Source organism: Parus major, chromosome 1A (assembly GCF_001522545.3).
Source record: "Parus major isolate Abel chromosome 1A, Parus_major1.1, whole genome shotgun sequence".
NCBI lineage: Eukaryota > Metazoa > Chordata > Aves > Passeriformes > Paridae > Parus > Parus major.
Window position 1 is genome coordinate 28,551,482 of NC_031773.1, and position 23,438 is coordinate 28,574,919.

At 40.4% G+C, this 23,438-nt stretch overlaps 1 protein-coding gene and 1 long non-coding RNA gene across 3 annotated transcripts; one reads left to right on the forward strand and one right to left on the reverse strand.

The window, feature by feature from the left end:
- Positions 1-2,004: 2,004 nt before the first annotated feature.
- LOC107204651 lies at positions 2,005-9,854 on the reverse strand. The gene is made up of 3 exons (XR_004497549.1): positions 9,766-9,854; positions 9,166-9,222; positions 2,005-6,118 (listed from the first exon to the last, which is right to left on the reverse strand). It is a non-coding gene; the product is annotated as an uncharacterized LOC107204651 (long non-coding RNA).
- Positions 9,855-12,719: 2,865 nt separating this feature from the next.
- On the forward strand, positions 12,720-17,143 carry LOC107204650 (prolactin-like). 2 transcript variants are annotated; one of them, XM_015628160.3, is made up of 5 exons: positions 12,720-12,968; positions 13,185-13,336; positions 13,484-13,591; positions 14,662-14,841; positions 16,513-17,143. In XM_015628160.3, exons 1-5 carry the CDS (start codon positions 12,932-12,934, stop codon positions 16,705-16,707), a joined length of 672 nt encoding a protein of 223 aa, XP_015483646.1. In that variant the 5' UTR covers positions 12,720-12,931; the 3' UTR covers positions 16,708-17,143. The 2 variants fall into 2 exon arrangements, with proteins under 2 accessions (XP_015483646.1, XP_015483647.1); XM_015628161.3 differs by lacking the exon at positions 13,484-13,591.
- The last annotated feature ends 6,295 nt before the right edge of the window (positions 17,144-23,438 follow it).

Consider the following 23,438-nt stretch of genomic DNA (forward strand, 5'->3'; position numbering starts at 1 on the left):
TGAAGAGCCCTCACCAGCACCTCTGAATTCATGTCTGAATAAAAAGCAGCATGCTGACATTTAGCTCCTTGATTGCAAACACAAGTGTTGCCTGTCACCACAATGCAGACTTAGATACAAAAATGCTCTTCCTTTTGCCATTTGGCTGAAAGAAAACAAGACAGTGGAACTGTTTAAGTTTTTTTTTCTCTAGAAATATTTCACACAATTTACAGCTTGTAATAACAATGTCTGCAAAAGCTTTAATGTGTTTCTTGTTATTTTCCATATTAAATACTCTGCTGGAAAATCTACCACCCAAAACCTAACATCTTCTAGTAAATGACAGATGATGTAATTGATAAGGGAAGAAAGTGTGGACTGGTGAAGCTTTTAGGAAGCTGCAAAATGTCTTCTTCTGTGATGGCCTTATGGCTGTAAATATGATTTCATACATTTTTTCATAATTGAATAAATGCTAAACTCTTCTAACAGTGAAAGTGTTTTTTAAAAGTGATTCTTCCCTTTGTACCTTTTACATTCCTGTGTAAGAAAAGGGAATACATATACACATTAAATCAAAACATCTCTAAGTATCTTGGAATGTTTGCATTCAATTGAGGAAACGTTGTTTGAATGGCTTTTGCTTCAGCCAGATGAATGTTTGGTTGTGTAGACATCATAGTGACTAAGTCTTTCCTTTGCACCTGGAAACTACCACTTTCATTTGGGTTTGAGTTACTCTTCCCAGAAGGACTCAAAAATTAATCTGCTTTCAGCTTTTGAATTCCATGTAATTTCAGCTACCTTTTAACTTGTGTTAAAATGTTATGCAACTTTTATCAGAGCAGGTGGCCTACTGACTTCAGCAAGCCAAAACAAACATTATCTGTCCACCTCCAGTAATTCTGCCACCACCAGTGACCCACTTTTCTCATAAGTGAGATGACTCTCCACTTCTCCATTTAATAGTGCTCTTCTCTCCAACCTGGTCAACAAATATCTAAGTAAATTGACTGAATGGCCTCATCTTTCCCCTCTGAATTTCCACTTTATTGTGTCACTTCTATCTGCTTCCCAGAGGCCCTGCTGAGGATGTCTGTACTCCTGCCCTGTGTCAGGGTATCCTGGTATTTGACAATGCCACAGGGCAGACAGTCACACTGCTCCTCAGGGCAGGTTACACTTGGCCATCCCCTCTTCACATTCCCACTACAGTTTTTTCCATCTCCTTATTCTTGTTCCCCTTGAAGCTGTGTTTCATCAGCTTTGGTGTCACCATATTCATGATGTTGCTCAGTACTAGTTCCTGATTCATCAGAGACACTTTGTCATCACCTCCAGACTTGCATCCTTATCATTGATCCTCCTTAAGGTCTTCAAACTGAGTGTAAAATGCTATGCCATCACTCTTTGACTTGAGTCAAGGGCTGACTAGGGTGTGGGTAAAGGTGGATATAAAGGATCACAGCTAAAGATTAGCTTCTGTCTAATATCCAGCCTTGCTCTGCTTCTGCTGTCCAACAACCAGCTCTCAGTTTGCTGGTCTCTATTTTCTCTCTTCAGAAGTGGCTTGGAGCAGTTATCTGTAGGAAAGAAAACGAAGCTGTAATCCACAAGGCAAATTATCAAATCTTCCTGTCAGAGTTGGAAGATCCACTGCTATTAAGCAGACACAGCCCTGTGGTACTGTGTCAAATAACAGTGATAAAAGCTGGACAGTAAAGGCAACACATGCCATGTGCAATAGATAAGAAACATGTTTGCTGTTGGAAAAAAGATCTAGTTACAAAATAAACCACTACTGCTGTACCATCTTTGGATTTATTGCTTATGATTGACTTGAGTTTAGTGGCCTTTGGTAGCCTTTAGTTCATATTAACTTCACTTTGTCACGTAACTGACAAATGTCACAAATTACAAAAAAAAAAAAAAGTGAGGCCAGCATCCAATGACAAAGTATGACTAAAAATTAATTAAGTATAAAACCAAAATTCCCCATTGCCTAACTAGAGTCTACTTCTGCAGGTCAAAATTAAGGTAAACTTATAGAATAATGGAGAAAAACCTGTACTGTGACCTCCTCCCCTTCAAGACAGTAAAAGCCCTGGTCAAGATCATCCTCATTTGACCTTGCATTATGAAGTGACTCATTCAATGTCTCCTAATCATTGAAAATCTACCACATGATAAGGACACCAGACAAAAATTAATTCCACACGTGCTCATGCTTGAAGCACACTTTTAATGATTTGAATTGTATGAGTCAAATATTTGCTAATGGGCAAAGACAAAATATTAACTTGTTAAACAATAGACTGAGCTTCTCAGACAATATTTATATATTACCTAAAAAACACTAAATTAAAGATAACACTTTAAAAGACCCTGACTTGAGCTTGCACTGACTTTCCCATCTCTTTGCTGTTCTCTTTTTTTGTCCCTTTGAAAAAACATCTGATAAATGTCAGACTACTTAGATAACAATGTGACTCCAAAGCACAGTTCTCTCACATTAAATGGCATACAATGCACATTACAGGGAAAATTGGAAATCAAACTATTCACTATCACTGCAGACTTCAAAAATCCTCATTGTAACTTATATAATTTGTCACATCACAGGGATTATTAATAGTCTTTATTTCAAATGAAGAGTTTATTTTAAATCTTGCCTGGAGTTAGTTTTGCATTAGTGCTGGATGTGAATGAGAATCCCAACTACAATGGCAAATGGCAACTGAGACAATTTAATTTCAGCTACCATCTTCAAAAACATCAGAGGTGGTTTTTCAGGACTTCCTTGCTGTTGTCAGCTCCTCAGACCACCCTAATGGGCCAGGATTCTCCACAGATGCAGGAGTTCTTATCTGGATATAACCCTTAAGATTTCAGGCTTGAACTCCAAGAGGTACTCAGGGGTTACTTCAAGTATCCTGCAGCTGTCAGACTGCTCAGTCCAGCTAGCAAACATTTATAGTCACACATTTATCTTCATACTCTGCAGAGACGATGTCTTTATACTCATTTTCTCTGACAGATTTTCCCTTCTAAAGGCATGCTCTGCCACTGACAAAGAAATAGACAACTATGACATTTTAATTACATTATTTCAGGCTTATATTGCTATTCAAACAAATAGTTACTATAACTTCATATGGCTACTTAATGTCCTACTTAGTGACTTGTATATGTACATCTATTTACACAATAGGCTTGACAGTGGGAGACAGAGAGGAAAATATTACTGTCACATCAGGAGAGAAGAATGAGGAAATAGCTATAGCTCAAAATCTATACACATTAAAAAACCCACCAGAACTGTTCTCGCTAAGTCTTAGGTTTGTAGCATGATTAATGGCCCCAAATAAACAAGAAAGATGATGTGACAACATATTTGGTTCAGTAATTCTAAATCAAATAAATTCTTGGCAATTAAGTTTCACTGTCAACGTATTCTGTCTGTAGTTTAAAGAAAGAAGGATTTGCTGATGAGTCTGCCTGTAATGGTTCCTTCAGGGTTCGCATGGCCAACTACAAAGCCTAGGACAAGTTTTCACTGATAGCAATTGTCATTTCCTGAAGATCATTGATAGCTGGTGATGCACAATTATAATTTATTTCTTAATGCCAGATACAGTTTTGCATTTGACCATGTGATGGTTCATTCATTTTTGTACAAACATCAACTAAAACACCTGCATACCTAAGAACAGCTGAAAGGACCAATAACACATCCATAAGATAAGTACAGTGTTAGATTTTATCATTCTATTTCCTACAGATTTTTTTCTACTGACATTCAAAAAAATCCCCAACACAACTATACTGTTGTCTCTTGTCAAGTAATGGGAAACTTAAATCAGAATGGATGGGAATATAAAGGTTTCTCTAGCCTGTGTCAGAGGTGAGGAAAAGTTTGCTCATTCTTCTCATTTGCTGAGTGACAGACCAGTCCAGGCAGTGAGCTTGAGATGATGAACATTTTTTGCCATCTGGGATCTTCCTCCTTTCACCAGGTTTTCTAGCCTCAAACTGCCTTCCCTTCCTATTTTTCATTCTTTCCAAGCTTCACGTTTGAATTGGTCATTGCAGGGAAAAGCAATCAGATATTTTTTTGCAGGAACCTTAGCATTAATTCCTTCTGGCTGGGCTTATGTTTTTTGTAACACTGTTTACTTTTTCCTTCTCAGATTTTCTCTTAGCACAAGCCTATTTTTTCCAGAAATGTTCTTCTATTTTTTTTCCTTTTTTCAATATCATAGACCTTACCTTGTTGGATTTGCCAATAAGAGCTGAATGTTGTTATTATATGTCTTAGGGCTAGTGAACAGCCAGTCATCTACACCTTAGACAGATTTATGTCTGTCTAACCCCTGGGGAAGGGATAAAGTTGAATGGAGGAGTCTGACCTCATGCCACACCACAAGACTGGTTAGTCTTGGAGTCTTAAAATATCATGGATTTAATCAGAAACACAAATCCTTTTCCCCCCATAACAGGCCTTTCCATGGTCCTTTTTCTCTACTCATGTTTTTTCTTCTGTTCCATCTTGTGATCAGGGAGATCAGACAGGAGTCAGGGGGAGCAGAAGTCTCTGTAAGAGCATTGCACTTGGCTTTGTTCTGCTTAAAGATTCAATTTCCCTTTCTTCTGGAAGGCTCTCCCCTTGCCTACTTGCAGCTGGAACAACACATCCTCGGCAGCAGATGCATACTAAGAGGTGATGGGGTGTCTGGTATATAAATCAGGAACATCATCAGGCATTTTCAGAAACACTGTCAGGGTAAGGACTCTTCCCATCACTTGTGATTTAAAGCCTGCCATTCAAATAGCACTGTCCCCTGACAAGCTGAGCACACTGATAAGCACAGGGCCACAGCACCCATGGAACATGAGGACCAGTGCACAAGAAAGAGCAGTGCTTGGCCTCCAGCTTCCCTTGCTCCTGGGCTTGGCTGGAGCAAGAAGGGCCGCTCCCAGGAGCTGTGGAAACCTTGGCAAGTGACACACTGCAGCACAGTCCAGCAGAACCCTGCAGATCCATGTTCCAGTATGGAGTGTAAGTCTCTATTTTCTCAGAAAGATGAGAAGATGAGGAGAGCACACTGGAGGGGTCTTGTACTCCTGGCTGCTTATGCCTGGCTCAGGGTAGGAGGATTTTTACTTCTCTGCACTTCTTTCACACAAAGATCAGTTAGAGCAAATACACAGGGGAAAGTAAATTTGAATTTGCATGACTGCTTCTCCCTTTCGAAAGGATATTCTGGCCACCCATTTTAAATAATTCTTGTCCTGGGAACAATAAGGATTATTAGAAAATGCTGGAATAAAGCCTTAAGATACATTACAGTAATTTGTTATTTAATTATTTCCTTTGGCAAGAGTTAGATGTCAACATATGAGCATGATAATTATATATATATACACATTACTCATTCCAATTAGTTTTATTATAAGTATGTCATATTTCATCCTTGTCAACTATAACACACAACAAGACCAGTGGGCTCTTTCCATTTGGTAGTAGATTTATTTTTTTCTAAGGAGTTTGACAGAGACACGTGAAAGACAGACACACACTCCATGTGACAGTAAACAAATTTAGAGACAGCAGCCTCTATAAATAATCTATGTTCATCATCTTACATAAGAAAGTGGAAGGTTAGCCACTTATTCCAATCTATTAAATGGTTTGCAGCAGTTTAGTAAGAAAACCTTTAGGGTTTCTCCCTATCACTAGGCTGTCACATGGCCACAGTCAGGGGATGACACAAGAATAAAGTCTATAAGCATGTGAATATAAATGGAAGTAAAAGTCAGTGATTTGGAAAGACACACACGCACAAAAAATAACCTCTGGGGAACAAGAAGGAGAAATTTTTCTCTCCTGATTCTGAATAATTTGTCACTTTATACAATATTTATTTTAACATAAATGTCAAAAGCATGTGCACTAGTCTTTCCTCAGCATGGAGCACCTAGCCTGTCCAGGGAAGGATTCCTGAGGTTAGAGCACAGAACTGAAAGACATGGGGGTTTCTCCCAGCCAGGAGGACTCCTTGCACCATCTTGGAAGAGTCACTTTTCCACTCAGGTGCTTCTTCCTTCTGTAAATGACTGAAACACACCTCCAAACCTGTAAGTGGGATAGTGCACACCGTTAGTACTTCCTGGGAGTGAGATCTGGTTCACTGCCTGCCCACCCCCTGAGTGCTGTGGGTGGGGTGGGCAGCAACTAGAGAAGTGTTTAAGTTAAGGAGACAGGATTTGTTCCACAAAAGCCAGGTACAGCTCAACTATAAACTATAAGCTCAGATAGGTACTTTCTATCCTTGTACAAATTCACCCTGTTATTGATTTGTAGCCTTATGGAAAAAAGAAAACACTCTGTATACATGCAACATAACCTTCTTGGTATTAGCTGGAAACTTTCTAAGCAATCCCCACTCCACTCAGCATCCTTCATCCCAGGGATGATGCAGCTCTGAACTACCAGGGGATAAAAGATCTTGGCAATGACACTTAATTCAGAGTACGCACAATCTCATCTGCATTGCCTCTGTTTCCATGCTGTGCTCTGAAACCCTGAAGGAAGAATTTTCCCAATTCAAATACAGAGAAGATGTGCATCAGCTCATGTAGAGCAGTTTGGGAAGCACAGGTAGAGGAGCCAAGACTTGAATTTTCCTTCCAAACTGCAGTTATGTTCTCTCAAGCTTCAGGCCTGACTAGTGAGAAAGCAAATAGAAGGGGGCAAAAAAGTCTGGTGCAAGGAAGAGAATAAAGATTAGGTATTAATGAGGCAGATAGGATAACTAAGTCTGAAGAGAAAGACTTCTAAAAGACATAGGAAAAAGTATGCAACAGGTTGAATAGGTATCTCAAAACAAGAAGGCAGGGGAGAACTGGAGAAAATATCCATATACTAGGACTATTTGGTGAAGGGAATACCTGCCATGTGTCAGTGTCTCAGTACTGGAGACGAGAATGACAGTTCTGTCTAACTACAGCACAGCCCCTTTACAGCTTGAGATGGAACAAAATGTTCCCAGGTCTCACTTAGTGCAACCTTAGTGTCAGCAAAATTCCCCCTTTCCCCAGGGATGAATAATTATTTACCACTGCTATCTACTTCTTGCTTTAAAAAAAAAAAAAAAAAAAAGAAAGAAAATAGGCCTCAGGGTTCCAAGCAGAGCTGGGTGAAATTACCTATTTTTCCCCTGTGGTTGTGGTGAGGGAAGTATCTTCAGAAGAGTAGAGCTGGGACCTAAACAAAAGACTTTTATATCTAAATTCAGTAAAGAAATTACTTATATATGAAGCTTTTCATAATCTGATGTGAGGCTTTTCTTCAAGTACTATTCATATTCTTTGAATGGCAAGCTGACTATCCAAATGAGCATGTAATTTCACTGTGCATCGTCACTTATCCTCAAAATGTGCATGATAGCATCCATCCACCTCAGGAATATGCTGGGATAATAAATTAACTAATGTGTGTGAACAGACATGTATTTGAGGGCAATAAAGAGATTCCAAAAGGAAGGTGATTATGTATTCAGAATGGGTTGGAACAGTGGGGGGTAAAGAAGGCATGAAAGCATACAGTGAAAAACAGGAGAAAACCAAAATTCAATGGCCACTTACTCAATTGAATAAGCCAAAGTAGAAACCATGAGAAAAATTACCATTCAGTCATGTCATTAAACATGTTAGCTTTTATGCTAATAGGGTAAAGGAAGATTCCATTGCATAGTTAGTATTTCCAGCTTCAGCCAGCAGCATTTCATAATAACAAATGCCTTGATAATATCTGAGAATATGAAAAGAATGTAGCAGAAATTACAAAGTATTTTAAATAGTGGAGGATTTATATATTTATGTCATTTTTCCTGTTAGTCCTGCTATGAAAAAAGCAAATCTTGAGATATTGCCAAGTGGTCTATCCTGTAAAATATTATTATGTCAGTGAGGAAGCCACATCTTGGCAACACTTGAAACTAGCCAGATGTTAAATTAACTGCAGTTAGGTTATGTCCATACTACCCTCATAAAGAACTTGGACCTTTGGTACCTCTGACAAGATTCTGTTCTACAATGATGACTTCAATATGGTGGCAGATGGGAAGTTACAATTTAAATGAAGCATAATTTCAAATCTGTGGACAGCCGTAGTGTCTTCTTCCCTACTTCACTAAATGCTCTAAACAATTTGATTTCCTAAACAGAGCATGTATTCCTTCCACATGGATATTACAGAATTAACCCTGGGAGCTGCAGATCATTTTCAGCTGCAGATGTTTTTCAATAATATAGACTCAGGACCCGAACCTCATCTTTGTGACATCAGTGAACCAAAAGTAAATACACTGAAGTTAGTGGAGCTACACCAGCATGATGGTCTAACCCACTGTTTACTAAAGTCAGCCAAAGCTGATGAGAAATTTGAGTGGACACTGGAACATGGCCTTCAAATTGCTACCTTTGTGTGACAGAGATACCTATATTTCCTTAAAATTTTCAGAACTGTGGTAATGACTTTGCCTGAAATTATCTCCAGGCAATTTCTGATCATGAGCTAAAGAATGTATTTTTGCTTGATGTATTTCCAAACATTAAATACCTAATTTTATTTTTCTCTACCAAAAAAATGATTGTCCAAATACAAGCCCATCTTCTCTAAAATTAAACAGATCTTTTTATTATGTTACTACAGATCCTCCTGGCACAGAAATTACACACTTCTTATCAGGAGGAATACAGGCAGGCTTGGAATACTTAGTATTATTTCAGCACATCAGAGACACTATGTAGACTATCCTTTATGAACACTGTAAGAAGTAGAAAGGATGATGATGAATGTTTATAACTAGGGTGCAGCTTCTTTTGAGAAGACTGGTTTCCTTTATAATGATTTAGAGGAATAGGAAATTCCATTGTAGGATTTCCCAAAATCTGCAGCTGGTAAAATATGACACCTCATCCTTCTCAGTAATGTTAAGACAGTAAGAACACTGTAAATATTCAAGTAGTAGGATTCATGTCTTTCTCTTTTTTTAAATATTTTTTAGAAATGTTTTTGCATTTATAAGAGCATTCTTCAATGGAATTGAATGCAGAACCTTTTTTCTCTTAAAGATTCATTGTCTAAATAGTATCAAATATTTTAATTATAGATTTTACCTTTCATGTTGGAATCCAGTTTGTTTCTCTAGGCTGCATCCAAGACCAATTGCAAAACTGAAAAATACAAAATCTTATGTAAAATATATAATGTAAATTTGAAATAATTAAATTTCACAAACAAAAATTTGTGCAGAAAAGGACCTAAAATTCCAAGTTAAGATTTCATAGGGTGTATTACCTTTTTAAGTTTCAGTGAAGATCAGAATTTTCACCTATTTTCCTGTGATTTGGCTTGTATTATAAATCAATATTAAGTAAATCTTCTATCAGATAGATCTAAATTCACACATACAAGCAAGCCCACTGAGGCCAACAGAGCTGAGAACAGAAATGTCTCCTCTTAAAAAATAAATTGAAACAATATCCTTAAAAAATCATAAATAAAGCATTAAGACATCGATTTTCCCACTTGACTTTTATGATGCTTAATATGGTGAAAATCACTGATTTATAGGAATATCTTTTTAGCATGGCAATATTCTGCTCAGGCACTCCACATAGACTGCAATCTGTCCTTACCCAATTGATTCCACTACTTTAGCAGGATGTAAAAGAACACATTATAATAATAATGAAGGATTGCAGAACTTGAAGTACCTGCATTTGTAACTGGATCTGTATCTTCGGTTTTACATAATCTTTGAGTGCATACAGGTCTTGCCTAAAATAGCACAGAAATTCATTCTCATGAGTAGCCAGCACACAAGGTAAGGAACTATCCTTCTCCAGAGGGTTGGAATAGAGCAGATGTTTCCAAAACATGTTTCTCTCTACTTGTGTGCCACAATCGCAGTCACAAAGAGTACACATCTCTATATCCCCAAGGGAGGCAAAAATGCAATGTCTGTACAAGGTTGTCCGGCAGAGGAGTAGAAAAAGAAGCAGCACACCTGTTCCATTTGATGTGTCAAGCACCTGCTCCCTCAGCTCCTGGACTACATTTGCAAACAGAAAATGAGATTTCTCTGCCCTACCTCAGCCTACAGTCAGGCAAAACCATGCACCACCATGCAGAGATTAGTGAATTAGTGTATGGAAACAACTTCTCAGTGAATGAAGTTATTTAATGAGACGGAGGGTAGGGAAGGATTTTGCCCAGAGTGACAACTGGAGACAAGAACCAGTTGCTTTAAGATGAGTGGACTAAAAATTGTTTATAATGTGTAGAGTGAGAGGAAGGAGAAGTAGAAAGATATAAAGGCAGGAAATATACAACCCAGAGCAAGATGAGGTTTGCAAACAATAGATTTTTTTTAAACATGGATAGTTGATCAAGCAAACAGTTTTTCAGCTTCACTCTGACAAAGTTCACATTGCCTAAAAACATTGTTTCCATTTTCCAAGCTATATCAATAGCTCTAATGAAAAATACTATATGTTTTTACTTACCTTGTATTGTTTATGTCTTTGAAGTCTCAAGATTGCAACAATCAAAAAGCAACACAAATCAAGACAAAACCAGCAAGTTTAGTGATTACTATACAAAAGCAGGGAGACATGAATTGGACAGCTCTTTCCATAGAGAAGAGAAAGAAGAGAAAAAAGTAAGAAAAGTCAAACACTTCTACATTAATTGATTCTTCTTACAGAACTCAGATAAAACACAGATCTGAGATCCAGCTTTCAGAAAGTGGTTTACTCCTTTAAGCAGGTAGCTAACTATTTTTTCATTTCCCTTTTAAGATCCAGGTTACATAATTTTCAACCTGTTTTTTCAAGAGCTTGTATTACCAACTTTCAGAGCAGAAGTGTGTGACATTCCCATCTTGAGCTCTGTTGTTATAGGAAAAGGTTCAAATCAATAGTAGACAGTATTTGGTTGAAACACACCTTTTCATTCCAGCTTTTCCTCCTTCATGATGTAAATTCAGGAGTGATGCTTGAATACATAATGGACTCCAGTTATCGTGCACTACAAATTTTTGGCAAGCTGGAAGGGGCAGAGTTGCTGTTCAAGTAATTTACTTTTTCCACAGTTAAAGTTCATTGCTCCTTCAAAACTTAAAAATTTAATATTTTAAGGAAACTTTTTAAGATATGCATATATCAGGATTTCTTCAAGAACATGAAAAATAAATGAAAATGGCTATTGGCCAATAAAAATAACTCATTGATCCATGTGATTCATGTTGCAGTTTGTCCAATGTTTTTCAGATTCTGTCGTATGCATGATTGTGTGTTTTCTGATAATTATTAGAATTAATTAGTATTAATATTCCAAGCCTTCAGCTGGACCTCAAGCCATTAAGAAGTTTAACAGCTAGCAAAGAGCTCAGAGCTGTTGCCATACTGGTATGGTCCCCATTAAAAACTGGCTCAGCAGCACTAAACACTGAAATTAATTGCAGTTTTATTCATTAGAGACACTACAGAGGTAAGAGAATGAGAACTGCTGGATGTTGTAGATCATTACACATCTTAGTAAACTGTTTTTAAAATTAATTTTAGAAGTTATAAAAAATAAGGGGTTAAAAGTATCCTATAGACCCATTGGGCTATCAAGCTTTCAAAATGTGAGTCCTTTGGAAATGCCTCTTGACTTTCTGCAGAAGCAGCAGCAGACAATTACTTCTAAGATCTGGCTAGAGAATTAGCTACCTCTACTTGTTTTCTATCTAGTTTTTTAAGTATCCACACAGAGTATAGGTGACAGAGTTCCACTTCACCTTGGCCAAGAACTAGTCAAACTCAAGTCAGACTCAAACTAGTCTTCAGCCTCCAGAATGAGTTCTGATCACCCAGCTGCCCTTAAAAGGTGGGAAGAGGGATGATCTTCATCATTCTGGCAGAGTTATACCCCTTCCATTTTCCATAAGTGAAATCAGGATTCAGGGGCTAGTAAACAGATACATAACTCTGGCATAATGGCTGGGGAGAAAAGATAATTTCATTTCACATGTATCCTCCTTCCTAAGTAGACTTCTTCCTTTGCAGTGAAAAACCCCAGAAGAAGGGCAGAGTCAACTAATTTTCCTCATGACCAGCATCTCAACTTTGCTTACATGTCCTGGGGTCGGTCAGGATCTCATGCCCCAAAACAGAGGACACCAACCATGTCCACAGGACTTGCACCCCTTTAGGGATCCTGATCTAAGTCCTTTACTGCGCAGCCCCCTGAGCATTTGGCCTCATGGGACCAGCCACCCTGAGGTATATTTGCACCACCAAACCAGCAGTCACCAGCGCTCACATCTTCAGCAGTCTTACCCCTCATCACCTGGAATGGAGCAGGAAAAGCAGATATGATCTTAACAGTGTAATTTGAAGAGATGGCTAAAAGATGAATGTTATCAGACCAGGCTTCTCTCCTGCCCCTCATTTTGCCCTTTCCTGCCCTTTTGTAAACCCCTTTACCACGGACATAAGCAATCTATTCTCCTGGTTTCCTTTCTCCCACCCTTACCCCCTCGGACGGCCGTGGGCGTGCTGGGACGGACCTGCCCACGCCCGACGCCGCCTCTGTGCGGTGCCCGGAGCCGCCCCCCGCTCTGCCCACGGGAGGGCTGTGACGGGCGAGCGGCTGTGGGGGTCGGTAGCAGCCCCACCACCGAACCCGGGAGACCCATTTCTGCCGGGCTGCCGAGCGCAGTCGGTCCCGCCGGTGCCAGGGACGCTCCGGGCGGGCTGGCTCACGGTGGCCTCGGGCTGAGCACGTCAGGGGAGACACCCGTCATCACCGTGAGATGCCGGCATATATAGGAGATGCGGGGGCATCGCCGGCCGATCGCAGCCGCTCCGTGCCGGGCACGGGCTCCGCAGCGCCATGGCCGTGGCCCTCAGCCGGGCTGGGGAGCGAGCAGGTGAGGGGCGGGCGGCGGGGGCACAGCGGGCAGGGGCTCACCGGGCGGGGACACACCGGGCGGGGGCACAGCGGGCAGGGGCTCACCGGGCGGGGGCACTGAGGTCAGGGTCTCACCGGGCGGGGGCTCACCGGGCCGGGGCACAGCAGGCGGAGGCACAGCGGGAGAGAGCACACCCCGACATTCCGCGCTCCGACGCCGCCGCCCTCTCCGCAGGTGCGGTTGCGGCGCTGGCGCTGCTGTGGCTGCTGGTCTGCGCTCCGGGGGGCGGCGGCTGTCACCCCCTGACCGTGGCCGATCTCTTCGACCGGGTGATCCGGCACTCGGGCAGGATCCACAGCCTCTCCACGGCGCTCTACGCCGAGCTGGTGAGTGCCGGACCGGCCCCGCCGCCGCGGAGCTGGGCTGCGCCGCCCTGGGAGCGGCTGCCGACGGGCGGGATAAGGAAAAAAGGTGGGAGGATGTAGGGTAGTGGTGGTGCTCTCGGTGTACGTTTAGGTGTTGTTCCCCCGTAGCAAAAACACTTTCCTCCCCGTGACAACGAGCTGGGAAGGCCCGCTCGGAAGTGCCACACGTCGGGGATGCTGACCCCCAACGGCAAAGAGTACGCCCAAAAAATCCCGGTAAGAGCAAGGGCGGCGGGCAGAGACAGGACAGAAAGGGGTACCGCGAGGGCTGGGGGACGGGAAGGGGACTCTGCGGATCACATCGCCTTCTTCTTCCCCCCTGACAAAAGGGAAATGTACCTCCTTTCCTGTCAGAACTCCAAAATGTCTCATCATGCTGTAATAATGGTCCCCTCACTCCAGTCGGGTTGGAGATAGGCAGAGAGGTTTTTATGCTCCCACAGCTTCAACAGTCTAGATGAAAGAGGCTTCTAAGGTTTTGCCCCAAACAGGTGCACATCAGAGGTACTGCATATGAATTTTAAATCAGTTTCATTTTAAATCTGCATGCCATTACCTATACTTGGATCGTATATACTGGTTATAATAAGGATACTGCAGTAGTACTTTGTCAGAATGACTGACAGACACCCTTTGATTTTGTTGAGGTAAACTCTGTGGAACAGAAACTTAGAAACTTATGTGTGTGGCAAAGAAGTTAAATCAATCAGTATCACTGCAAAGTACAAATAGCAATCGGGAGAAAGAAATAACAGTCACCTCTGAATCAGTAGTTAGGTAAGGGGGGAAAACAGCAAATTTGTTTAAATCACAGTTGTGATGGCAAAGAGAAAAAAATCATTATTAGTTCAGAGAAGAGTAGGAAGAGTTTGTTCACACAGAGAGAAAGCAAATCATGTTTGTATCCCCACTATACACTAGTGTATCCCCCAAAAATGTTGGGGATACACTAGTGGGAGAAACTTATGTCTCTAGGAGACAGACAAAGATAAATGTTACCATTTTGGTTTTTGGTTGTGATGGAGTAAGGAGCTTCCCCCAGGACATCCTTCTAGAAGGTCCCCTGGAAGGGCAATGAGAGATGAGGCCCTGCTTGTGTTAGCTGAAAACACAACAAATACAACTTCTGGGTGCTATTAGATATATATAAAAATAATGAGTGGTGTTCAAGTAGTGAATTGCAGATGTAAATTTTAATCCCACTGAGATTTCACAATGAGACTAAGAGTATTCATATGATCTGCTGCTAAGTAACAGAGACATTCTCTGCTATTTCAATTTATAAGAGAGAAGAACTAACTCATGTGATACTGAAACTTTTGCAAGCCTGGAAAGAACCACTTTTCCACTTTAACCAGCATATTGAGCACCATCAACAGTTACCTGATGACAGCCTTAGCAAAGCTAAGCAAATCAGCAATATGGTACATGAGCTGAAGACTGGAGTAGAGAAAGTAACAGAAAAGGTAAGATTTTTGATGTACTTTTTATATATACCAGTTGTGTTGTATGGGTGACTTTAGGGAGGGGGCAATGTCTGCTCCCATTTGGGTTTGGAGGCTCTTATTCAGCAAAATGCAGGATTTTGTTTCAGATACAGCAATGTTTCTGTCAGAGGATGTGACTTAGTTATAGATTGGCAGATATGTAGATGGCATTATAGGAGTCCATACATGTGAGGCAGTATTTTATTAATATGAAATATATGAACAACATACAAGAGTACAAAGACTAGAGCCCTTCATAGCTTCATAGATGAGTAATAACTTGAGTTTTCTAGGCCAGTAGAAAAGATGTGGGTAGACCGTGATAAATACTTAATAATTGTGTTGTTTTATTTGGATTTACATTCTAAGTAATTCAAGTATCACTGCTGTCTGATGCAAAGAGCTCCTTCCTAAGGCAAGGAATCTTTTTCTGTTGGGATAAGTTCTTGAAGACAACAGTGGCATTCCTTAAGTCTGGTGTCAGTCAAAAAATCATTTCAAAACTCCATTAGAAATTATGCCACATCATATACAAATCATTAGATGAAATTATTTGTTATTTCCATTTCTGTCTTCTCAGTACTACCTGAAAGTCCTGACCCTTTCATTTTTTTGCATTTATATCTAAAATTAACTGTGGTTTTGGAAGAAATTAAATCTGTGAGCCCATTCTCTAAAATGGCTAAGCTGCGAGGGTGTCCGTATCACTAAAAAAGTGATTAATGAACTAGTATCTTACACCAGTAGATCACCTTTCAACTTTATGAACACAGCTGGGGAATACAAGTTTTAAAATGGTAAGCAGCTCATCACTAGAATAGGCTGAATTGTACCCTACAATAAAACGTAGCCCTGGTTAAGGTGACTCAGAGTTACAAATGGAAAATCTATCATCCAAATGCAGCCACGGTTCTGGGTTAAAATGGCCTTAAAGTTCAGAAGTCTTCAACCTCAAAGCTTGACCTTTGTTTCATTTTGTAGCTGAAACAAACTCTGAACTAGCTACATACTTTTGGTATATTCACCTGCTTTATTTTTTCTAAAACACCCTTGAAAGTATTACTAAGAGGGAAATCTTTGAAGTATTTACTTCTCTGTACCATGGATATACCTACCACAGGATAGAAATATAATTGCAAAAATTAATGCATTCCATATTTTGCATCTGTGTTTTTCTGTTAAAACAGGAAAATTCTAAACTTGCTTTTGTTGTGAAGCACCTACTCTGAGAGGTGATCACAGTCTGCAGAATTCACCGGGTTAAATAAACAGCACTGGTGGATACTCATGTTAGGAGCTTTCCTTCCCAGAAAACATTAAAACAAATGGTTAAAAAAGTCTCAAGACTGATTTGCTATAATACTTCAAGAGGAAATAAGGATTACCAAACAGGGGTTCATCTGCCTAGAAGTATTCATTACTAGTGTATCAAAAAATTTCAGTCTAGTTTAAAAGTTGCAGTGATACCATAAGGATAAAAAAGACAATGTTATTCTATGTAAGGAACTTTACATGTAATTTCCTAAGTAGGTGAAAGATCTGGAGTAGCATAGCCTAATGTAGTTACATCTCAGTTGTCTTTTGCAGTAGTAGTTTCAAGATTTGTTTTATGTGTAGTTACAAGTTGTACTTCTCTTGTTTTCAATACAGATGCAGTCAATGGGGATCATCAGCAATTCATTAAATGGAATAGCATCATCTGAAGGCACTGGTTTATCAATTAGTAATGAAGCAAACATGATGAGTGACTCTGACTTCATTCACTGTTTTAGGAGAGATTCCAATAAAGTACAAAGCTACTTAAAAATTCTCAAATGTAGGATTATGCCAGAAAATAGTTGCTAAATTGTAATCCCCTGACAAGTAGTCTTCAGCATGTTGCTTATAAAGATTTACAAAATAGAACTTCTTAATTATAACTTTCACAGTAATTTTAATAGGAAAATGTTTTTGAAATCCTTTGGAAGCTGACACAGTTGAGCAATGCAGATGGAATACTAAATAAAGCCTCATGTGTGTATGTCAGTTAATGCACCAATAAAAAGGAGTGGTCTAGCATTAGATAAATAAATGTTCTTTCATGTTACACTGTGGCAGACTATACTATGGCTGATTCACACAGTTTAGGTATATATGTATATACAGAATTACAGAATGTCTTGGGTTGAAAGGGGCCTTATTGATCATCAAGTTCCAGCCCCCATTCCATCATTGGCAGGGATGCCATCCAGGTTGGTGAGGGACCATGCTCTTGAATAAAGAACTTCTTCCTGACATCTAATTTAAATCTCTCCTATTTTGGTTTAAAATAATTTCCCCTTATCCTATCACTCTTTATCCATGTACTAAGCTGCTGTCCCCCTTTTTTATGATTGCTTTGACAACCTTTAAGTCTTGTAACGCTGCAATGAGATTTCCCTGGTGCCTTCTCTTCTATAGGCTAAACGATGCAAATTCTCTCAACCTTTGTGAGGTTCTTATGGGCCCACTTCTTAAGGTTGTCCAGGTTCCCCTGGCTGACATCCCCTCCTTCTGTTTTGTCAGCTGCATTGCTCAGCTTCGTATCTGCAAACTTGCTGAGGATGCTCTCCATGCCACTCTCTGTGTTATTGAGGAAGATCTGAAGAGCACCAGTCCCAAGACAGAACCTTGAGGGACACCATTTGTCACTGGCCTCCCCCTGGACCTAAGAGCCACTGCTCACAATTCCTTGGCTGCATCCAACCAGCCAATTCCTTAACCACCAGTCCAGCCTTCAAACCCATGTCTCTCCAATTTGGAGATAAGGGTGTCAAGTGGGACCCTGTGGAAAGCCTTAGAGAAGTTGAAACATAACATAGTTACAACATAGTTGAAAGTAAGATTCAGTTCGTTAAACCCTGCTATATCTGTATACTATCAATAAAGTGTATTTTTACATAAAGAAAATATTTCCCCCCATTTCTACATACATACCTACCTGTAGAGTATTGCTTAACACTGAAGAGTGGCATTGATGTTGATTAGCTCATTTAACTGCAGGGCCTATACCAGACTTTTATGTTCATGTGGTACTTTTTACAGATCTCTGAGGGCTTTCATATGTGTCCCATAAAATCTAGTATTTTTATTCATTTTGAATGCTCTTTTCTATCTGTAATGGCTTCACTGATTTCAGTGAAAGACCTAGTGAAACTCCTAAAGAAAAAGTTTGTGAAAAGTAAGTCAGAATTCTGGTCCAAATAGCATTTTAGTCTAAGGGCTGAGCAGGGAGTAGCAATAAATCTCTTTCTCATTCCACATGCTGACATAGGACAGGACTTGGGTTTTACAGTAATGATGACAAACTCCATTGCAAATAAAAATATGAAAGCTGTCAGTTATTTTATAGAAATCACATTTTCCTAGCAGCAGGGTGGTGCTGCTGGCTGTGCATACAACAAAACTTCCTTGCATTCAGAGCCCGAGACATTTGAACAAGTAGATTTAACAACATGGATTTATCTTTAATATTCTTGACTCTTTTACCACTAAATGCTCTTTTCTGGCCTTCCATGATCTTGATGGTTGCTGACAGTAGCAGGAGGTCAGCCAAGCAAGAACAAGGAGTAAAATGCCAATGATCATTTAATAATGAAACTGAATTTGGGCTTGAGAAACTTAGCAGAGAAAGATGTCAAAGAAACATTTATGCAGACCAGAGAAACAACAATATAAGTTTCATCCCCATAACTGAAAATATCCTCAGATATGTCCTATCTGGTAGATGGATGCCATATTTTTGCAGCTAGAAGCTGTGAGTGATCACAATTCATGTCTGGTCCCTGCTACGCCAGGTGTAGTAGAAAGGCAATGGGTTACACTGTGCTTGCTCTGAAGTTATTAGCTGCAGTTCCTTATGCACTAACATACCACAAACACATAATGAAATAGTAGCATTCATGGCAGATATTGAGGAAATTCTGAGGAAACAAAACACAGCTCCAAAGAGAGCAAAGGAAGACTCCTCTGAGCAAGCAGACACAACCAGAGGGGGATGCCCACACTGTCTGCATCTACCTGCGATCACAGAAGATGCAGTAGCAATTAACAGCTGTAGCACCGCGGCCATCTGTGCAGCCTCAGTCCCGGAGCACAGCAGCCCGCTGGCGTTGTGTGCCTCCCGTGCCAGCGAGGGGTCACTGCTGGCTCCCAAACGCCCTCACTGAGGAGACAAGCGGTGCCAGGGTAGTGTCCCCGCGTACCGGCACAGGCACGGCAGCCACCCTGCGTCAGAGCGCAGGGGTCACACACACGGGCGGCGTCCAGGAGGAAGCTCCCTCCGGACTGGCTGTGGCCCCGCGCCGCCACAGGGTGAGGGGTGGCCGTGTTGCCATGGGAGGTGGCCGTGACCCCCTTGGTCCTGCTTGGTGACAAGTAATTGCAAGGGGACTCAGAAATCAGCCGTACCCGCAGCACCTCCCGAGGGGTGCAGCTGAGGGTCAGGAGGTAAACGTCGCAAACGGAGCAGGTCATACAAAAAACTCTCATCTCCGCCAAAGCGCTAAACCCTGGGAACTGCTGTACAGAAATGTGAAAACAGAGAAAATGAGACAGTGGGTGGCACAGGAGGAACAACAGCGCACCGATGTGTTATCCACAGTCATTCATACTCATTAGTGTTATATTTCAGTTTTGCCTTTGGCCGAAGCGAGGCACGCTGGTAAAACAAAAGCCTTCCTATATTGCTATTATTGCCTTGCCTCCTCTTGTGACTGAGGGAACAACTGAGCAGTGGGCTGAAAAGGCCATGCTTTGCTCTGTGGCCACCGATGCCTCAAACAGAAATACAGTGATGGTTGCTTTCTGCACAGGGGAATACTTCATCTCCTGCATGATTTCCTCCACGACAGCACCATAACCGGTTAGCAGAATTCAATAATGCAAAATCGCGTGCTACTAGCAAATGCTTCGGAGTTTGAGAATTCATCGCTTTTATATCAGAATATTACTTTAGGAGAAACAATTCTGTAAATTAATGGAAAATCAGAAAATCAGGATTGGCTTCCAGTTAAGCACTGGCATCATGTGCAACAAAATGGGTAAGTAATGGTATAATTTCCATTTGTGCAACAATCTGTTTCCATTAAACTTTCTTGTAAACCAAATAAATTTAAGAATTAAAAGCATCTCCATTGTTCTTCAGACCTTATTCCATGAAGCACGGCAGGATAATCCCAGAACACTGCCATTTTTGTACAGTCAAATTATTTTTTTTTTTAATTATTAGATATTTCCCATTTATTCAGAATGATGAAGGATGCAACAGAGACACTCCCAGTGACTGAAAATTAATTTTGTTCCTTTCATAATGTGCTAAATGGTTTTGATGGCATATCTTAAATTTAGGCTGAATCTTGTATATGCTGATGTTTCCATGGTAGATAAAGTGGCTAATGTCGCTTGTAGTTTAGCTCTTATCTAAACCCATATGATAGCAAAACAGAAACAAATTGAAAGTCTTCTTTACACAATACATCCATGTTCAGCTACCCGCATTCAAATATTGACCTGTAAATAAAATTTATTTGGAAAAATTGAAGAATTCCTGAAGGATTGGATGCTTATAGAAAGTGACATTTCTGTGTGCTTTAGCAAGCACTGGAAGATCACTACAGAGATGCTACCTGCTGACATCCCTGCTCACCATGCCCAGCTTCAGCGCTCAGAATTACAACCAATATAAAAACAAGGAGTTGCCATTTTCTGGCCATGAATTTTGGTGCAAGTCTGCATGGGAGCATTTCAGACTCAGGTTTAACTATCCCAGTTTACCTTACAGTAAAGGCGAGCAGCAGTTACCAGGTACATGGCTTAGAAGCACGCTCATTTAAAGACTTCTTCAGTCCATGACAATTTAATTCACTGTGAACCTTTCTCTTTAGGGATTTTTTGGTCTCCCCTGGTTCAAAGCTGAGTCTCAAGTTAATTGAACTCTCTCTGTTCCTTTCTAAAGGCACTGAATTTACAGCTATCATCATGAAATTGGTTTGTCTTTCCTTCTAGTATGTGAAAATCAGGAAGAGTCTAGATGGTAGAGGGTGCTGAAGCATGTGAATGTATTTAATTTATGTCAGTCTTTTGACTGCAGAACATACATTCGTCAGAGGAGCTGTGTGGCTACAGTGATGGCAACTGGTATTTAAAACCCAGTACTAGTAAATCACAGCAGATAAAACAAATCTGATGTATTACTGCAGCTCAGGAGTGACATTTGACCTTTGTACTACTGTTCTGACACTGAAGCTAATAATACAATTTTGTGCCTTAAAGCAACCCTGTTCTCCTCAGAAGATCATAACACTTATTTTCTGTTTGGCAAAGGATCAATAAAAACAAGATAACTTTCAGAAAATCATTTTATACTGTAAATCTGTACAACCAAAGTTTAAATGCTGACATAGCTGCGGTCAGCAAATCCAGCTTTTAACAAGGTTCTATGAGGTCCATGGAGGAGCTTGCTGTCCTCTCATGTTCACAGGTTCTCAGTTGTCACATGCAGTAAAATATGACTGTGGCTGTGCCTGATACAGACTGCAAAAATCTGCATTACGACACATTTTTAAAGTTCAACAGCCAGGTCTAAAAGGAAATCAGCTTCTTAGGTATCATGGAAGCTCCTCTGACTGATGTTAAGAACATACTTTCAAGATGCACATTCGTATTGAATTGCATGTATGTATGTGTTGAAGATCCATATGGAGGATCTTCAATAGGTGGGATGAGAAAAGCCTCTTCTGTTCCTGAGGCTGCTGGTTTGGGCAGAAATCTCTGTGTCAGCAGTGCAGCCTGAGAACATGGACGTCTGCAGCTCAGTTAACAAAGCGAGTACTGAGTCTCAGCCTTTCCTCCCTTTCCGTGTTGTATTCTGTATTACATTAGCATTGATAAGTTGCCAGAACCAACAGAGAAGTGCCCAGCAAGTATAAGTATCTGCTTTGTTTGTGGCCTCTGAAGAGATGAGGTTTTTAACTGTGGTTTGCAATCTGAGGTACCCAGACTCTCCTCAGTCCCAGGATCCCAATGAATGTCCTTCATAATACAGCCAGTAACTATAGTCTCAAAATGCTACACACAGGAAATACCTCTATAGCCTACAACCAAGATCATCTATCAGGTCAAATCTTTGAAATCCAAGTAACACACTGCTGGTTTTAACCTAGGTGTCACTCTTATCTATCATGTCACTCCTTTATACCAGCTGCACTACAACTTTCAGCTCTGCACTGTGTCTGTTATGAAGCAGTTCAAATATCTGCTGGGCATTTTGCATACTTGTGCCCTCTCTGTTCTTTTTAAAACTAGTATGCATACCGTATTTGAACCAACCCAGTACTACTTGTTCCTTCATAACGAAAAGATTGGCACCCTAAATATATTATTTGTACAGGATGCTTTTTCTCATTTACCAAGTCTTCACACTATAGGCTGAAGGGAAACATATCCTTTATGTAGCACAAAATCAGAGGAATCAAGGTTGTATGTCTCATGGGCCTAAATCTTAATTTAATCAGACTATTTTAGATATAATTCAAGAATTGCATGTATGCATTTAGGGTTTTTTTAAAAAGCTTGATCAGCATTTTCAGGTAAAGAATGTTTTATCTGGCATACTGAAACTACAGTGAAGCTGTAACTTGTTCAATTTAAAATACCTGTAATACTACAACTGTGAAACCAATTTTGAATGAGCCTTGCTCGATCTTTGCCTCTGTGAGATAGCCTTCAGATGAATTCTGTTCATCAGCTCACGGTTTTGACAGTAGCTCACATTTTGTGCTTGCAACACCACAAACTGCAAGGATTTCCCAAGGAGCATTCTGAATTGCATCTCCCATCTCCAAAAGTGTTGCCTGTAACACTGATGCTTCATTGGCTTGTAGTAAAAGAGTATGAGCAGCTGGGAAGGCTCCCTTTCCATTAGAGGTGAGATTAAAAAAACCCACCACCCCAGATTTCCTCCAAAACAGGAAGCACTGATGAATACATGTTATCTGGGCTACTAACCCTTGCTGGTCCTTCAGGCAGGAGCTGGTCAAACACTGCAGGACTTCAACACCAAATTCACCCCCATGTGTACACAATCTGTCTGTTCCCACCCACCCCCAAAGGCTTCTCACAGAATCCGAGCTGGTTCCAGGATTTCAATTGCAAGACAGGAATAAACTCATTACTGACCAGTGTATAACACATGTTCAAGGACTTTCTGAGGGTAGGTATTGAGGTAACTTACACGAATGAAGATTTGTAAATGCAGGAAGAGATAACTTAATTTATCTTAATTTATAAATCTTAATTCTTCTGTAATTTTTTTTTCTTTAAATCAAACAGAAGAGATCACATGCAAGGGATGCCACATAATGCAAGACTAGGACTGCATATTTGGCCACTGAGAAGGCAAGATATGCACAAGGCAAGATACAAAACTCACCTGATCATGCATAAGTATTATGATACAAGCATCATCATTGCAATCTCAAGTTTTTTAGCTGCAAATATATCTAAACTTCACCTCCCAGATAATACAATGTAACAAGGGGAATAGTAGATCCTCTATC

Coding starts and splice junctions, on each gene's coding strand:
- LOC107204650 (XM_015628160.3), top strand. CDS start 12,932: ATGGCCGTGGCCCTCAGCCGGGCTGGGGAGCGAGCAG. Junction 12,969..13,184: donor CCGGGCTGGGGAGCGAGCAG/GTGAGGGGCGGG, acceptor CCCTCTCCGCAG/GTGCGGTTGCGGCGCTGGCG. Junction 14,842..16,512: donor TAGAGAAAGTAACAGAAAAG/GTAAGATTTTTG, acceptor TTTTCAATACAG/ATGCAGTCAATGGGGATCAT.